Source organism: Pristis pectinata, chromosome 1 (genome assembly GCF_009764475.1).
Source record: "Pristis pectinata isolate sPriPec2 chromosome 1, sPriPec2.1.pri, whole genome shotgun sequence".
Classification (NCBI taxonomy): Eukaryota; Metazoa; Chordata; class Chondrichthyes; order Rhinopristiformes; family Pristidae; genus Pristis; species Pristis pectinata.
The window spans coordinates 138,691,604-138,709,073 of record NC_067405.1 but is presented as its reverse complement, the minus strand read 5'-3'; the positions used below and the strand labels follow the sequence as shown (position 1 = coordinate 138,709,073).

General features: G+C 37.1%; 1 protein-coding gene across 1 annotated transcript in view; it reads right to left on the bottom strand.

Annotated features, from left to right (window-relative positions):
• Window positions 1-2,895: 2,895 nt before the first annotated feature.
• Window positions 2,896-17,470, bottom strand: part of LOC127582909 (poly(A) polymerase type 3) — a 29,486-nt gene continuing 14,911 nt past the window's right edge. The window contains exons 2-12 of the mRNA XM_052038594.1: window positions 16,363-16,533; window positions 13,200-13,266; window positions 11,823-11,904; window positions 10,129-10,238; window positions 9,988-10,041; window positions 9,498-9,609; window positions 8,782-8,871; window positions 6,937-7,075; window positions 5,946-6,018; window positions 5,222-5,342; window positions 2,896-5,088 (exon numbers count right to left, since the gene is read on the bottom strand). Of these exons, the coding sequence (XP_051894554.1) occupies window positions 4,982-5,088; window positions 5,222-5,342; window positions 5,946-6,018; window positions 6,937-7,075; window positions 8,782-8,871; window positions 9,498-9,609; window positions 9,988-10,041; window positions 10,129-10,238; window positions 11,823-11,904; window positions 13,200-13,266; window positions 16,363-16,533 (1,126 nt within the window). The 3' untranslated portion in view covers window positions 2,896-4,981. The remainder of the gene's footprint in view (window positions 5,089-5,221; window positions 5,343-5,945; window positions 6,019-6,936; window positions 7,076-8,781; window positions 8,872-9,497; window positions 9,610-9,987; window positions 10,042-10,128; window positions 10,239-11,822; window positions 11,905-13,199; window positions 13,267-16,362; window positions 16,534-17,470) is intronic.

Genomic DNA, 17,470 nt, shown 5'->3' with positions numbered 1-17,470 from the left:
TCATGACATGAACTGTTTTCTAGGAACCCCACCTCCCCCCCTCGCCCCACCCCATAATGTGGAGATGTCCTGTATGAGAGCAACAGCTGATGGATGCTACTTTTAAAATTAAATTACTTGAATATGAAGTTGGACTGCCAGTAGCTACACAAAGGAAGGCATTTAAAGTATTATTCCATAACTCTCAACCAATATCTATTCCATTGAGAAATAAAATCTCCATGGGAAAATTAATCCATCCAAGGCAAATTTGTGTGATTAAAGATAGCATTAGTTTAAAAAAAGACAATGTTGGCAAGATCAAACCTAAAGACAATGTTTCAGAAATCTATAAATGATAACCAAAAAAATTGAAAATCAGTAATGTGGCAAGAAAAGTAGATTGTAAGAGCTTCTAAAATTGGGTAAAAAGAGTTAATACACAAAGTCAGAAGAAATGTTAACAGGGAATATGGAAGCAGTTGAGGCAATAAACAATTTTTTAAGAACAGCCTTATTCACAATAAGCTTACCAGAAAAAGGAAGAGCATCTAATAAAAAGTGATTAATAATATTAAATAGAAAGTACTTGAGAAATTAATGGGACTTAAAGCTGACAAACCTCTGTGAACTACCGACATACAAACGCTTGCCCTGAAAGTACTCGCTGCAAAGTTTACGAATGCATTGGGGGTGATCTTGCAAAATTCCTTGTATTCTTGTATATTCTCAATGGATTGGAATGTGGCAAATGTCACACTTCTAGAGAAAAATATTTAACTATTTTGTTCGCCCAACAGTTGTCAGAAAAATTCCAAAATCTATTATTAACAGGTACGTCATGTGTCACATGCCTGCAATTCAGTCCACTTCTTGTACTTTGCTTTCATGCATTTACTTAGTTGGGCCACATAACAACCCATTCTTTAACCTGCTCACTAACTTCTCCATCCTGATTTAATTGAAGTAATTGAAGCAAATAGTCTGCCCTTTAGCCGTTCCAATACACAATTTCTCTTATTCTTCTCATTGTTATTTACTCAGGATTATTCATATTTACTCTTAGAAGCTTGCACCTAGTCCAATTCATATAGAACTTGCTCAAGTTTACTGGGATGGATCCTTTCTTTCAACTCCCTAATCTGTTCATCCCTATACCAATGTGGGCACTGCTCCAGAGTTTATAACCTTGATAGCATTTAAAAACAAACTCCTAGCATGCATTGCACAGGACCAACTGTCTAATTTTGTCAATTCTAAACCAAACACCGATTCTTCCCTCTTTCTTCAATATCACTTTCAATCTGTTTTGAGATCCTGTTCCTGGCACATCAGTAATGTTCCCATTGGGACTTCTGCCCATGATTAAAAGGTATCCCTCAATATGGAATCTCCTATAACTTGCATGCATGCTTCCTTCCCTCCTCTCCCCTTCAAACAGTCTATGCTCGGAGGATAGTATTTACCCATACCCTCACCTATAGCAAGTATATTTTACTGGGGGATAGGATCAGTTTCTGTGTATTCTCATTTCCTATTCTCACTTGGAATCCTTTGCCTCTCAACAAAACTAGTCACAATGCCACCTCTAGAAGTGATACTAAGGTCTGCAGCAAACGATCCAGAGCAACACTAACTTGCACTCCAGCATGGTGTGTTTGGGGCACTCTCACTGTGCACATACTGTACATACAACAGAGTAGGTTGAGGTTAGACTGCAGTATCTCAGAAAATGGTTTGAAACTCAGGATGATAAAGACAAACTCATTCGGAACTACAAATGCATGTGGAAAATTTAGAGTACCACTGACTACAGTTAAATCAATAAAACAAAGCCCACAACCACAGGTGTAAAATAGAAATTCATGGCAGAGGCATATACACTGTGTGAGAGATGAACAAAGCCAATAACAGATGACCCAATCAAACTTTTCTTGTATCTTATGTAGCAAGTAACTGGGAAGAACCTTCCTAGTTATATAAAATCTGTTCAATTTTTCCCCCCAGACTTACTCTAAAGGGGAGTTGAATAATTGAAAGGAAACTTAACATTTGGGAATTAAAGAAATTAACCAAATTACATTCAGTTTCATATCTGCTTTCAACACAGGCTGTGCTATGCATTGGAAAAAGAAACAAAAAGGTGACATGGCTCACAAACCAAATGTAGTGCAAGTGTTTTGACTTGAAGGAACATCTGGAAAGAACACATTTTAATATCTTATGGCTGTGACTGGTGCATTATAAGCCCTTGGTGGTTGGGCAGGGCAGAGGAAGAGGAAAAGGAAAAAGAGGTGTGGAAATCAATGTCCTAGCTCAATACCCTCGTCTTATAATAATGCTTAAGATTTGGTTTCAGATTTCCTGCATTTGTAGTATTTTGCTTTTAGGCAATACTAACTTATCAAGTTATGAACATCCAGGGATGATGAACATCCAGGGATGACAGCAAGTATTATTTTCTCAAGGTACAAAATGAAAGTTCCTTATTTTATGAGTAGCTTTAACTGCCCATTTTCGATCATCTTTAATCTTACACAACAAACTATAAATCTGAAACATAAACAAACACCAGATTGAATGACTGTTATATACTCTACTTACTGAAATTCAATAAAAGTGACCAAAGACGACAAATCCACCCAAACCACTTAATTATATAAGTAATTATTAAACAACCTTATGCAGAATTTACATTTACCTCTGCTCCAATTTTAACTGGAACCATCACAGTCCAAGTATAATATCCTCAAGTCTGAACATATTTCCACTAGGGGCCAAGGGACACAGCTATGCAAGTTAGGTTTATATCCTGAGAATGTAAAACTCATCTCTTATTTTATAAGTTGTTTAAAATTTCAAGCACTTTCTGCTAATGACATTCTGGATTTCTTGATGACAACTGTTAACAGACAGACATTCCACCATTTTGCTAGGAAAAGTGTTTTTATTAGGAAAATGGATACACTTATGACAATGTTAGCAATATTACAAATTAGCCCACAATTTATAGTTGGACTACATTTAGGATGTGCCAAATCATTTTGGAAAACATGTATTATTCAGATCCTAAACACCAAGTCTCACTTAGAATACAATATTCTGAAAGAAATCTATCTTAATATTGTATTTTTCAGTAAGCACATAGATAATCTTTCAAGTCAACATATTTATTATGGTACCAGTACCCTGCCAAATAACCTGCCCAAACAAGCACAGCACTGTACAAAACTAGGTCAGAAGTAAATTTATTATAATTGATTAAGTCACTGTTTTATCTGCTACATTTGCTGTAAAAGCCATTGCCCATACAAAAGGAAACAACAAAACTATTGGTTTTGACAATACTTTCTTCACTGGTTATGTCCCCAACCTACGTGAGGGGCAGAGACTACCAAAGCTCCAAAATCTCAAACTATAACTGGTTAAGCATCTTAGTTGAAAAGATGCCCAAGTTAACCAATAACTTTTTGTTTTAAGCACCAAGTAGACATCTGCTGTGTCACTTACATTGTTTAATACTAACTATTGACAAATTTTGAATGCAAAAGTGAATTCAAAGTCATCAAAAAAATAAACATTTTACATACATGTACATTTTCATCATTCCAGCCAGCCAAAAGCCAACTCAATTTAAGTAATAAATCATACATCTACCCTAGTGAAAAATGAAATCACAGGACATGCTGGATTTATAAAATTCTGATATCTTCCCTGTAATGCATCTATGCTTTTTAATTGAATGATAGAGTAGTTCAGATTCACAATTTTTCTATTACTGTCCAAAATGCCTTATTTCAGTCGGAAATACTACAATTTCACCACCTTGTCGGCATCTGGCCTGTTGCAAGATCCTATAATCTAAATATCAAAATCCCCAAACATGAAACAACTGCCTTAGCATGAGGAATTCATTAGGTGCAAAGCCCATGGTCTGCTTAAGGCACTGATTCCTTACTAATGAACAGGTTTTTTTTTTAAAAAAAGGGGGCTGCTGCCTAAATAATACTTTAATAAAGTGAAGCAACCTAAAGCCTTACACAAGTACATCCAGGCCACACTACTTCAGGTGACACAGTAAAGTGCAATTCAGGCCTCGTGCCCATCTACAGCATTCAATACACCTGCTCTTCCTAAATTCTGGCTAGGTTGCCCTTCCCTATTTGTGGGAAATGTAATACCTCTATGCACGTTAAGATTAGCTAAACTCCGAACAGAAATGAGATCAAATCAAAAGTAGCTCTTCATGGCCCCTATGCCACAGCTACTCAATGGGTGAAGATAGTCATCAGGGGAACAAAGTGTTGATTACAAAATTTATGACTTTTAGCTACTGGGTCTTTTACCTACTGTGTGCTGTATCTCATGATTTTCAAAAAAATTATGTGATTCCTAGAATGAACTGCAGTGTAGAAAAACTCAAAAGGACACAGTACATTAAAAATTAATATTTTTAATGCATTTGAAAATAGATAACAATCATGTGGAATATGTATTACAAGCAGTCTCAGTCTCGTGGTAGTTGGAAGGTGTAATGCGCCATCCAGTGGCAAATTCAGAAAAACATCTTGGTAAATAAATACTTTCTGAGCTACTGAATTTTGGCATTAGGTGTCAAAAAAAAGTATCTGGGGGAAGTGAAAAGGTATTCAAAATCTTAAATTAATTCACAAGTCAAGTGAACTTCCAGAGTTCACTACAGTAACATCACATTCAGTCACACTTCAAAATTAGCATTCTTGTTATGTGATCATAGTAAACACAGGTCACTAACAACCCGGTTTGAAAGGGAATATTTTTTGGCACAATCCTCATTAGTCATTAGACTAAGGTCACTACTTATTTGAAATATTACTACTTGGCTGCTCTCAGCTTTGGATTGGATCACAAATGCTTGGAGCGTTTACTTCTTTTTTTCCTCTTGAGGACAGGAAGAGAAGCTGCTTCAGGTTTCCTGAATTGCAAGCAAAATAGAAGCTAACTCTCACAACGTACATCCTACTCAAAGGTAATTGAATACATACTTGTACTTTTGAAAGAAGTTTGGAGCTTCAAAGAGTTTGGACCATTCCATTTTACCCATTAAAATTTCATCTGTAATCGAAAGACCTGTGGGAACAAAGAGATTGCTTAACTCTATTTATAATCAATATGTCAGAAGGATTGAAAATTCTGATCAAATCCTGAGGAAAATTTTAATATAATACAGGACAAAACCTTCCAAAAATTCAAAATTACTTGCCTTGCTTAAACTCCTCCATCATTACAGCCCGGGTAGATGCAGAGACATTGTATGTTGAGTTTTGTTGCGGGTAGGCTGGCGTAATAATTGGCATGAGGTGGTATCTGTCACTTGGGTTAACCTACACACAAGATAATAATCCAATGCTTATGAGTATGCAAGGACTAAAAAGGAATTCAAATATTATTTGTATCAAGAACTTAAATGATTGAAGTAATCTTTGGTGAATTTTTAAAATCTGTAGTGATGTCATTTGAGATTTCTGGAGGCATGTTACAGAATTTAAAAGCATAAAACAGGCATAACTCAAAATTCTCCATGAGGCTCTTCCCAACACCTCTCTCCTTCATACAGATCTAGACTCTTTAAGTGCAATTGGGCTATAGAATATTGCTTAAAGCATCTAAGAATGCTTTCAATGCATATTTAACTTTTATGATAATTGAAGGTATAAACCGAAGTGAAGACAGCACATGAAGCTGAACTATCTTCCACAAGTGTAACTCCAATCTGAAAAATGCATCTTTTTTTCACAAAATGTTATCCAATAATCAATACCCGTATTTTATATTTCCCATACCACGTTTCTGTCAGATTCACATATACCTTCAGAACAGATCTCATTAAGGCCAGTCATTAGCCATGTGTAACATGGTACTTTTTAATTGCAAGAATATGAACCAATGCTACCACACTCAAAGCTGTCAGCTCACTATAAACGTACCCGTGGATCCCACACTGGCAGATTCAGATTGCAGTCCTCAGGTTGTTTTAACAAGACAGGATTTGGCCATTCCCTGCCAAGAAAGAAACAGTTGTTGATTGTTCACAAATTCCATACCAAGTTTCTAACTGATAAAAGCACATTTTTGGTAGTTTTCTCTCTCAGTGATTGACATCATGTTTTATATCAGTGTTTGCAATTTACACATTTTTCAGGTGCAGGCAATTCAGAGTGTTAGCCCACCTGGTGGTAAATAAAAATCTTGTGCCTTGTATCAGACAGAAGCAATCTCAAAACCAAACTGTGAAGGAAACCTGTTTTTCTCTTCTCGGCAGTTTTTTTGTGTTCATCATCTCGCCCAAACAAGGATTCATTTTATATTATCGGCAAATGCAATTTTAAGACTGATTAAATTTAAGTACATTTAGATTAGTGCCCCATTTGCAATTAGATCTAGATAAACCCTAGGTCGTATACTAAAAGTAAGAAAAAGACGCACAAGGAAAAGTCATGCAGAATTTAAAATCTGCTCAAGCAAACTTATGTTGGTAAGACCTATTTCACTAAGAAAATTAAATAAACTTTGGACCCACAGCTTCTTGCAAATATCACGTGGTCATTTTCACATCTAAAAAAAAGTCAATAATTTAACAAGTTACATCTCTCCAAATGAACACATGGATTTCTTCAAACCCAACTGGCAAACATCAAATTGGTAAGTGGGTACATTTTTGAAGGAAGAATGAGGAGGCTAAATACTCTTGGAAATTAAGCTCTCAGATGAAGAAATCACACGACTTGGGAATACAGATATACAAATCACAAGTAGTGAGTCAGGTTAAAGCAAACAAAGCAAAAGGATGCATTTCTAGATGAATAAAATGCAGCTACTAAATTTGTACAGATGTTTAGTTGGACTGCATCTAAAGGGGTAACAAGCACATGTTGTGAAATCACTTTGCAAAGCAGATTCACAGAAATCAATACTCACCATTTTGAAAAAACCAAGAAGAACTTGTGTACTAGGGTTGATGCAACAGCATTGGGGTACAGTTGGCATGTCCTTGCCACCAACATGGCCCATGACACACCACCCAGAAAGCCTAGTATGTTAGAATAAATGTTGTGGCCTGTTTAAAAACATACAGATTTCCTTTTTAAACACAAGGTGATTAAAATATTTTATATTCATTACAACATTTAATTTGTCATTTAATTTTAAAAATTCTAGGCCACTACTCTAACTTCTTAAACCATGTCAATGGTTCCCTAGCTACAGGTTACACACCAAATGTGAGCATGTACCCTGTCCAGGTAGGGTTCAGGAGAGTCTGACGCTTGAATATAATCTTTCCACGTGACAATGAAAAACAAGGTGACCATGGCGGTGGGGGAGGGGAATGAAAAGAGATCGATTCAGGCAAACAAAAAAGGGAGGGGAGGCAGGTGAAAATGATTCAAGCTCTTCAGATATTTACAGTACATGGATCTCAAATTAACATGTACTGGGATCTCATTATTTGGTTGAAAAGGAGTCTGGCTATAGTCCTATGGGAGTCAAAGTTGAACTATACATGAAACAGGAACCACACTCCAGATTCCAAAAAATAATATTACTTTAAACCACCACCAGGTTAGTCCACACTGGAGAAGGAACAAATTGCAGGTCAGAAAACATTAAGTCATAATTGTTCTATTATTCCCCAGGAAAGGTTACACGAAAAAAATATGATGTGATCAATTATCTAGTACATGTTCATATTTCACAAATCTGAAAAGGTTTCATTTTGTATATTTTATTTACTGTAGAAAATGATGCCATTATTTCACAGGTGACAAATTTACGATAAACCTTCAGATAATCTACACTGACTAATCTTTATTTGCCCTGATTCTCGTTTCCTTGCCTTTTGCTCTATTAATTCAGTCATGGCCAGTCTCTCTGTTGGCTGCCTCCTCCAGTTGACTTATGAAGGCCAGTTTCCCCAGAAGCCTCCAGACGATTAAGTTGTCAGGTTACTCACTTTTGTGATGAGCCTTTAGAACAGTGCCAAAACCAGTGCTTAAAAATCATCCAAAGGGATTAGATATCATTGTCAGTTAGCCAGACTTCACAACCCAGAAGTAGAAATTTAGAAACAAGTTTGTAGTGTAAACACAAGGATCCAACATCCCATAAGTAAAATCCTACACAGAATACAACTCAATGTTCTTTGTTAAAATGTTGCAGACTTAAAATGATTTTATCTAACCAAGAATCTCACAATTTGTCCCCAGCTGCACGAGTGATTCAAATAGCACTGTTCTGTCCAAGCTGGTTTTCTCTTTAATGCCTAGTGTCGATGAAGCACTCAACTGCTTGCATCGCAGAAAAATACACTTCCGGTCTTCTGTCCAAGCTGGTTTTCTCTTTAATGCCTAGTGTCGATGAAGCACTCAACTGCTTGCATCGCAGAAAAATACACTTCTGGCCTTGCTGTCTTTCCACAAATACATTTTCCAACAAGAACTGAAGGACTATCTCCAGAGGTGAGATCTGCGATTGGCTTCTGTGACCTCAGGTGAACCTACTCCAATATTGACCATAGAATGAATCTAATCTTAGCTCAATTCCACATGGGACAGTGCATTTACAATGAGAAACTGGAGATTAATCCTAATCACTGGCATCCTTCTTAACAGACTGATCCAGAGGGGCTGGCAATAGTCCTATAAACAAACAGAATCTTAGGGAATAAGGCCATTTAGTCTTACATTAATATCAAGCTTTTCAGGGATTTATTCAAGCGGGACTCTAATCAAGAAAAATCTGAGAAGTAAAGAAAAATTTACTTACGCTTTGCCCATAATTTAATTGCCCTCAGTGTCAGCCTAAAATTTTCAATATTTGGTACTAAATGTAATATCTCATCAGTGACTCGGCAACCTGTTAATAGAAAAATAAAAAAAAGATTTGGCACAATTTACTTCGTTTTGATAGCAGAGAATTAAAAAAAAATAAAACCATAACTATCTCCCTCTGACTCAAAAAAAACAAGCTGGTGGAGGAACTTTTCCCGAGGAGGGAAATGGGCAGTCAATGCCTGGGTGTTGACTGCTCATTGCCTTCCAAAGATGCTGCCTGACCCGCTGAGTTCCTCCAGCCACTCATTTTTTTAAACTCCAGATTCCAGCATCTGCAGTCTCTTGCATCTCCCTCAGTGACTCAATCCACAAGTCACAAAAATACTTCATGCACTGTGAACTTTTGAAACCCAATTGCGTTTTACACCATTTTGCAAACTATGCCAAGAGACTGAAGAGTAATGAAAACAACCGCTTATTTAACATCCATCAAGAAAAAGGACACCTTTCTTCAAATTGGACATTCCCCATATTACCCAAAATGTGAAATATTTAAATGAAAAGTATAAGCAGATTACAATCACACCCTATTGATCAACTCATTATACACTATTTTCTGCTTCTCGTTAACCCACTTTCACTCTCCGAATGGCAAGGACACAGATTTTCCCAAGTTCTCCAATATGCATTCACACGATAGTCACTTACCATTAAGACTTCTAATGCACCTCAAGTCCAGGTTTTTAAGTAGCACATCATCTCTAAGATCCAAATCTTCAGGGATTGTCTGAAGAGCCAATCTTGCAAACAAGATATCAATCTAAAACAGAAGAATGATCATTGCCAACTGGTTGTATACCAAGATTAGAATATGATTTATTAAAAAGTTTGCCTCAAAATGCATTTAACTAAAACTCATGCATTCAATTAGATTTATATCACTCTCAATAATGTAGTAAAACTAAATTGTATAAGGACAGAACACTTATCAGGCTTTGAAGTATCTATTATATATGGAATTAACTTATACCAATGTTTCAGTAACAACGACAAGCATGTGAATAAAACATTAAGCAGCACTGCAGAATTGCATCAACTTCATTATTAGAAGAATACCTTTTCAACGTGAATTACCTGAAATAAAAATACCACAAATCTAACTGAAGCATGAAGTCACAGTTATTATTTAATAAAATACCTCTATACCATCAAAGGATAGTTTAATGACTGGTACAAATGCCTCTTCAACAGCCTGCAAGATAAATAGACAGTTGTTAATACAGTGACCAAATGCAACAAGCATCAGACATAGGCAGAGTAAGGTATTCACTGTACCCACCCGTAAATTTTTCACTTCATCTTGCTGCTTCAGCTTTTCACAGAAGGAGGTGAAGAAGTCAACTCTTTCAATATGACGAGGTGCAACGCATAATGCATCAATATCAGCACCTTAGAGAATAGAGACTTGTTTTACTGTGCACATTCAGTGTTAATTATTCAGCTTCTTTTAAGCCAAGAGTTTTCCAATTCATAGGTTTTGTTACTTAAGCAATCCTTGCCCTTTCTTTACCACTGCTCTAAAGTGTGAACTCTTGCTGATATATAGCTCCATGGGCATGTATAGCTTTCCAGTAATTGCACCAAGTTTGGACAATGAGACTCAAGTGGACTATTTAAGCACAGAGGTAACACACTGGAGCCCAACCTATTGATCTAGCAGGAAAATGGCAAAAGCAACTATAGGTTAGAGAGAAAGGATGGGGGAGGGGTGGGGGAGGTTAGGTTAGGAGATGGATGCAAGAATGCCATCATCTCAACAATATCTTTATCTCCTCACTAAATTTGTATAAAATATGAAGTTCATCTTACCCACAAGGAAAAACATACAAGTAAACAGATTAAGATAAAGCACATTTTATCAGGTCCCAAAGGGAATTAGGGTGTTTTGAGTGAAATGGAAGTAAGTGGATAGACTTCAGCAGACATATACCCACCAACTACATCCAACACATACAAGCCCTACTACCTCACAAAACTTTCAATTCTATCACTATCACTGAGTGTTCTGCCATCAAATATTATGTTGAAATTATTACTAATGAATGACCATAAGCTTAATTGAAGCAGGCCACACCATGGTTATTAGAGCAGGGTAGAGTGGGTACTCAGACACCTCAAAGTCCTTCCACTATCTAAAATGGCCTAGGGAGGAACAAGAGAATACATGCCACTCAATTGAATGAAACTGAAGAAAAACACAAAGGTTAACCCCACTCCCACTGTACTCACTGCCATCATTTGAATGTGGCTACATTTTTTTCTGCAATGAAGCAATTAACTTACTCTGCACCAGCTTTCCCACCAAAGAGATCAAGACCAGCAATATAGTCATGACCTCCAGGTTTTACCTCAAAAAGCACAATGTTATTATGGACATAGAACCATACAGCACAAAACAGGCCCTTCGGCTCACCATAAATACTCATTATTTAATTTCCAAAATTTCCCTTTTTAACAGACCATTAAGACCATGGAACCAAACCCCAAATAGCAAAAAGCTGGTCTTCCTTCTATTGCTCCTCCAATTCAAAATGAACCAAACTACAACTTCCACCTTTCATCCTGTCACAGACCTTCCCCATGTTATTCTCACCACCTCATTCCAGCTTCTATCAACAGGCAGTGATACCCACAAGCCAACTTCCCTTTCTCCACCACTTTTACTGCTTCATGAAACTTTCTATTTTAATCCTAAACTGGATTCTTGTTCTCTCGTCCACTCAAGATTAAAAATTACACCTAACTGCATACAGAGACTATAGAAGTAATGGGAAATTATCAACAGGTTGGATATTTACTCAATACTAATAGACCAATAGACTTTGCCTAGAGAGTCACAATGAAGCAGATTTCTCTCTGTGGATCAGCAATGCTACAGATATAAGTATATTAAGCATTCAGAACTTAAGAATTTCCATTTAGTCACAAAAAAATATATTTGATGTGAGACAGAATACATTTTGTACAACATACCTTTTGTATGTACTCCTAATCTGTACGAACCAAATGTAAAAATTTTTCCACCAACATTATCTATTACAGATGGAGGAAGGTTCTGTAAAAGAATTTAATTGATTCTGTAAAAGCTTTATCAATGATTTATATCTTCTTCCATAAAGGAAAAATCAGCATGTTAAAAGTACCTTAATTTTCTCATGACGTCTCAAATATTTTGTAGAGTTTCAAGCAAAATGACCACCACAGCAAACAACAGATAATCAATCAGCTTAAGAATATTGGTTAAGATGCCAAAACAAAATGTCAATGTTATTCATTCAGTGCAAAGGAAATTTTAAATCCCATCTTAACACGGAGACAGAGTCTGAAGTTAATGTCTCATCTAATGATGCAACACCTTCACAGAACTGAAATGTTGGTCTAGATTATGTGTTCAGGTCCTGGAGGTCTGTGTGAATCTGTACCAACAAGACAAGTTTGATTGTTCTAAAGTTGAGGCCACATATTGGTACAATCTCAGTACATCCTATAGATGTACATGAGCTGCTTCTTCTTTGTAACTTCATCATATGGAAAGTCTCCAAATCTATTCAGTTGAATTTATAATGGGCTTCAAATATTCTTGCAGCTATTAACACTAATTTTGCTCAAACTCTTGCATGATATTTAAGTTTTGAGAAGGATCATGCAACCTCTGCTTTCTGTTGAGAAAAAAAGCAGTTTCTTCTTGAAACATAGCAACAAGCCTACTTTCCGAAGTGCATGTCCTTAAATGCTACAGGGTGAGTCATTAAGTCGGTTATAAAAGCGTACAAATATGCATTCCTTTATTAGCCATGCACAAGGACCAGGGAGGTTATGCTATAACCAAGTGCAACACCAATTAGGCCAAAACTCGAGACCTAAATGTCATAGGAAAGATGTGACTGCACTGGAGAATTTTTACAAAGTCATAGCCAGGCCTGTAATATTTGTATGAGGAAAGATGGGATAAGCTAGTGTGGAAGAGATGTGACCAAGGGGAAGCTTAATCACAATACTAAAATTAAGAGGGGCCTAGACTAAGTGAATAGAGAAAACCTATTTCCCTCAGCAGTAGGGTCAATAGCCAGAGGCCAAAGATTTCAAGCAATGGAAAGATTAGATGATGACAAAAAAAAAAATACTTTCAGACAGTAGCTGATAGGGGTCTGGAACTTGCGGCCTGAAAGGCTGTTGGAGACAAAAACCCTCATCACATTTAAAAGGTACTTGGATGTATTGTTGAAGAGCTGTGACTAGCAGAACGTTAGAGCTGGAAGGTGGAATTAGACCAAGTGTCGCAGGTCATAAACTTTCAATGTTTCAAATGGTAACTTAAAACATGCATTCAAAATTTAAATTGGGTATTACCTTAATTTCACTGGTATCACGAATCCACTCTTTCACTAAACTATTCAGCTTTCCAAGAATTGCAATTCTGCAAGAGAAGGAGGCAATTTAAAATGACATCACAGCAGAAAATTTAAAATTAGTATTCCATTTCCTGTGTTAGTGATTTACTACATTTTTACAGCTGAACCTATAGTGCAGTCAAGGGAATTCCAGAGCTTAGAGCCTTAGCAGCTGAAGGTATTGCTGCCAATGATGGAGCAATTAAATTCAGAGATCCAGAAGAGATGATGTGAAAATATCTCGGAGAGTTATAGAACTGGAGAAAATGCCAGATCTAAGTGAGGGATATGAAAATTAAGATGAGAATTCTGACAGTTACTGCCAGGAAGTATCGAGTCTGTAGCTAGATATAGACTTTGCAAAAGGATGAAGACAATGGATTTGATCCTTCTAATATTTGCTTCAAGGGGATTTCTGCTCATCCCAGTACAGGATGCTGGACAGTTATTCTAAATTTAAAAATGGTGTGGCAGTCAAAAGTGGTATTGGAGAAATCGTGTTTTGTGCCATCAGAAGACGCATATCATACCGACTTGGAAAGTCAGTAGAGTATGACTTGTACTCCACAAGTGTCCTAATGGCACAAAGCTTCATTATCACGGAGTCAAAATAATGACTCCCCATCTAATGACAGTGAGAGTATCTTCAATGCATAGACTACAATAGTTCAAAAAGTTAGCTCATAACCATCTTAGGACAATCACAACAATTGTCTTGCTAACAATGTTCACTTCAAAATTAGAAAAAAAATACTGGCCTTGTCGTGAGGAATACTTAACCTCAGATAACGATGAACAAAAGAGGCAACCTGCAAAAGCATTACTTCAATGGAGGGGAATGGATGCAAGGGACTCGAGTATTAGCTCATTCAGATTTTTAATTGATTGGTTTTAAGCATCAAAGCTTTTATATTGATTTTTTTTGGAAAATCTGCAAAATTTAGAAATATTTAAATATTTCTGACTATGCAGTTGACATGACAAGACCACTTGATAAATTCTTTACATCTTTATCGCCGGAGCTTGATCTACGAACTAAGAGACATGGTCTCAAGATTCGGGGGAGTGGATTTAGGACGGAGATGAGGAGGAACTGCTTCTCCCCAGAGAGTAGGGAATCTGTGGAATTCTCTGCCCAGGGAAGCAGTAGAGGCTACCTCATTAAATATATTTAAGACACAGATAGATTTTTGCATGGTAAGGGAATTAAGGGGTATGCGGAAAAGGCAGGTAGGTGGAGCCGAGACCACGGCCAGATCAGCCATGATCTTACTGAATGGCGGAGCAGGCTCGACGGGCCAAATGGTCTACTTCTGCTCCTATTTATGTTCTTATATCCTATTACATACAAATTAGTAGAACTAGATGACTCAACCACTCCAGCCCGCTCTGCCATTTGTTAAGAACATGGCTGATCTGACAGTAACCTCAACTCCCCATTGTAAGCTTTCTTTATCAAGCTTATCAAGGTGAATCTATCTCTGCCTTAAAATGACTCAACCTTTGAGGAAACGAGTTCTAAAGACAGGTCTCATCTGGTCTTAAATGGATGGCCCCCTTACTCTTAAACAGTAATCCCTAGTTCAGAATTCTCCCAAACATCTTCTCCACCCCCACCCTATCAAGAGCCCTCAGGATCTTCCAGCCCAATCTTTTCTCTCAAGATAATTCACACATTCCAGTTATTAGTCTGGTAAATCTCTGAACTGCTTCAGTCACCACACCGAACAAATGCACCTCGACAGTCAAGTCAGTGAATGCGCAAGTTCCCCAGCTGGTTGTCATTGCAAATCATCTTTTGACATAAGCCATGGATTCTGTATATGAAGACAAGTAGATGCTTCGCAATAAAATGGCCATTTGAATGTGTATCATTCCACTTTGTACAAACCTAGTATAATTAGGTACCTTACACCAAGAAACAGTGTGTTTCAAATGATGAGGAATTAAAGGTTGAAGAAGTCAAACACCCTTTCTCTGGCAAAGTGTGTTTCAAATGATGAGGAATTAAAGGTTGAAGAAGTCAAACACCCTTTCTCTGGCAAAGCTATGTTATTAAGGCAATCCCAATGGAATTTCAAAAATCTGACAAATGATCCAAGCAACCAGTTGCCTTAGGCAAATATGGTTAACAACAGAAGTCAAAATAATTTAAATTTTTTAAAAAACTTTTCATTTTAAATTCATTAGCAAACCCAATGTTTATCATCGATCCATAGCTGCCTCACAAGTATTTTGATGAGCTGAACTCTTTACGGTGAAGATATCTACTTTGCAGTCCAGGTTCTTAACCCAAGGACAATGAAGGAACAGTGACAACGTCCAGGTCAGAACTGCGTGTGACTTGGCAGCAATACTGCCTTCAGCCAATAAAACTTTAAAAGTACTATTGTGGACTTGGCAAGTCGATGCAACTTATCCTATCCATTGTTAACCATCTAGCCGCACTGTGTCTGTATTGGATTAAGCGGTTAATTAATGAGCTTCAAGATTTAGATATCTTTTAGATATCTTTATTAATCACATGTACATCGAAACACACAGTCAAATGCATCTTTTTGCATTGTTTTAGTTCTGAAATAACAGGCAAAGCCACTGACATGGCAGTTTTGATGCACTAAAGAAAACTGGATCTGTTGCTCCAAGAAAGAATTGAGAATGTGGTAAAAAGGACACATTGAACCAAATGGTTCTTATGCATATACAGAAACTAATAATTATAATTTGATATCCAATGCTTGGGTAAATTAGTGCTAATGACAGAAAAGAATTGAGAAGACAAGCATGGCAATATCTTCCAAACAACCCACTTGGCACAAAGCAGGAAATCCTCAAAGCAATTACATGCTAAATGAGTGTCTCCTTTCCACATAATGCCCAAATCCCAAAATAGATGATGAATTATTATGTATGCGAGTGGACATTGATTATAACTCTGGGACATTTCTGGGGAGGAGGATTTGGATCCCTTATGTGGTCTGCAAAAAATATGTATCAGCAAAAACAACTTAATGATTAAATTAAATGAAAACATAATTGATAATCAAAGCATTTGGGAAAGTAAAGGCTCCATGAAAGACTAAAATGTGGCTGAGATTGCCTTAATAAGTAAAGATATATACCTGTGCTGCAACTCTTCCTCCTCTTCAAAAACTCCATAAGGTTTTAGTGCCTCAATAAGTTTCTGGGTAAGCACGTAATCATTTTCTTTTGGCAGAGCCAAGCTAATTGAGGATGTAATACCATAGTGCTTTTGGGTTTGGGGCTGAAGAGATCCTTGATTTGCAGAAGGGCTGTGGAACAAAACAATACAAGTGTCAACATACTGCAATTGATTACTTACTGTTCGCAATTTCAGGTGGAACAGCATGTTACAGTGGCATGCAAAAGTTTGGGCACCCCGGTCAAAATTTCTATTACTGTGAATAGTTAGGTGAGTAGAAGATGAACTGATCTTCAAAAGTCAAAGCTAAAGATGAAACATTCTTTTCAACATTTTAAGCAAGATTCGTATAATATTTTTGTTTTGTACAATTTTAGAGTGAAAAAAGGAAAGGAGCACCAGGCAAAAGTTTGGGCACCCCAAGAGATTTGAGCTCTCAGATAACTTTTACCAAGGTCTCAGACTTTCATTAGCTTGTTAGGGCTAAGGCTTGTTCACAGTCATCATTAGGAAAGGCCAGGTGATGCAAATTTCAAAGCTTTATAAATACCCTGACTCCTCAAACCTTGTCCCAACAATCAGCAGCCATGGGCACCTCTAAGCAGCTGCCTAGCACTCTGAAAATTAAAATAAATGATACTCACAAAGCAGGAGAAGGCTATAAGAAGATAAAGCATTTTCAGGTGTCCATTTCCTCAATTCATAATGTAATTAAGAAATGGCAGTTTAACAGGAACAGTGGAGGTCAAGTTGAGGTCCAGAAGACCAAGAAAACTTTCCAAGAGAACTGCTCGTAGGATTGCTAGAAAGGCAAATCAAAATCCCTGTTTGACGCAAAAGATCTTCAGGTAGATTTAGCAGACTCTGGAGTGGTGGTGCACTGTTCTACTGTGCAGCGACACCTGCACAAATATGACCTTCATGGAAGAGTAATCAAAAGAAAACCTTTCCTGCATCCTCACCACAAAATTCAGCATCAGAAGTTTGCAAAGGAACATCTAAGCAAGCCTGATGCATTTTGGAAACAAGTCCTGTGGACTGAAGTTAAAATAGAACCTTTTGGCCAC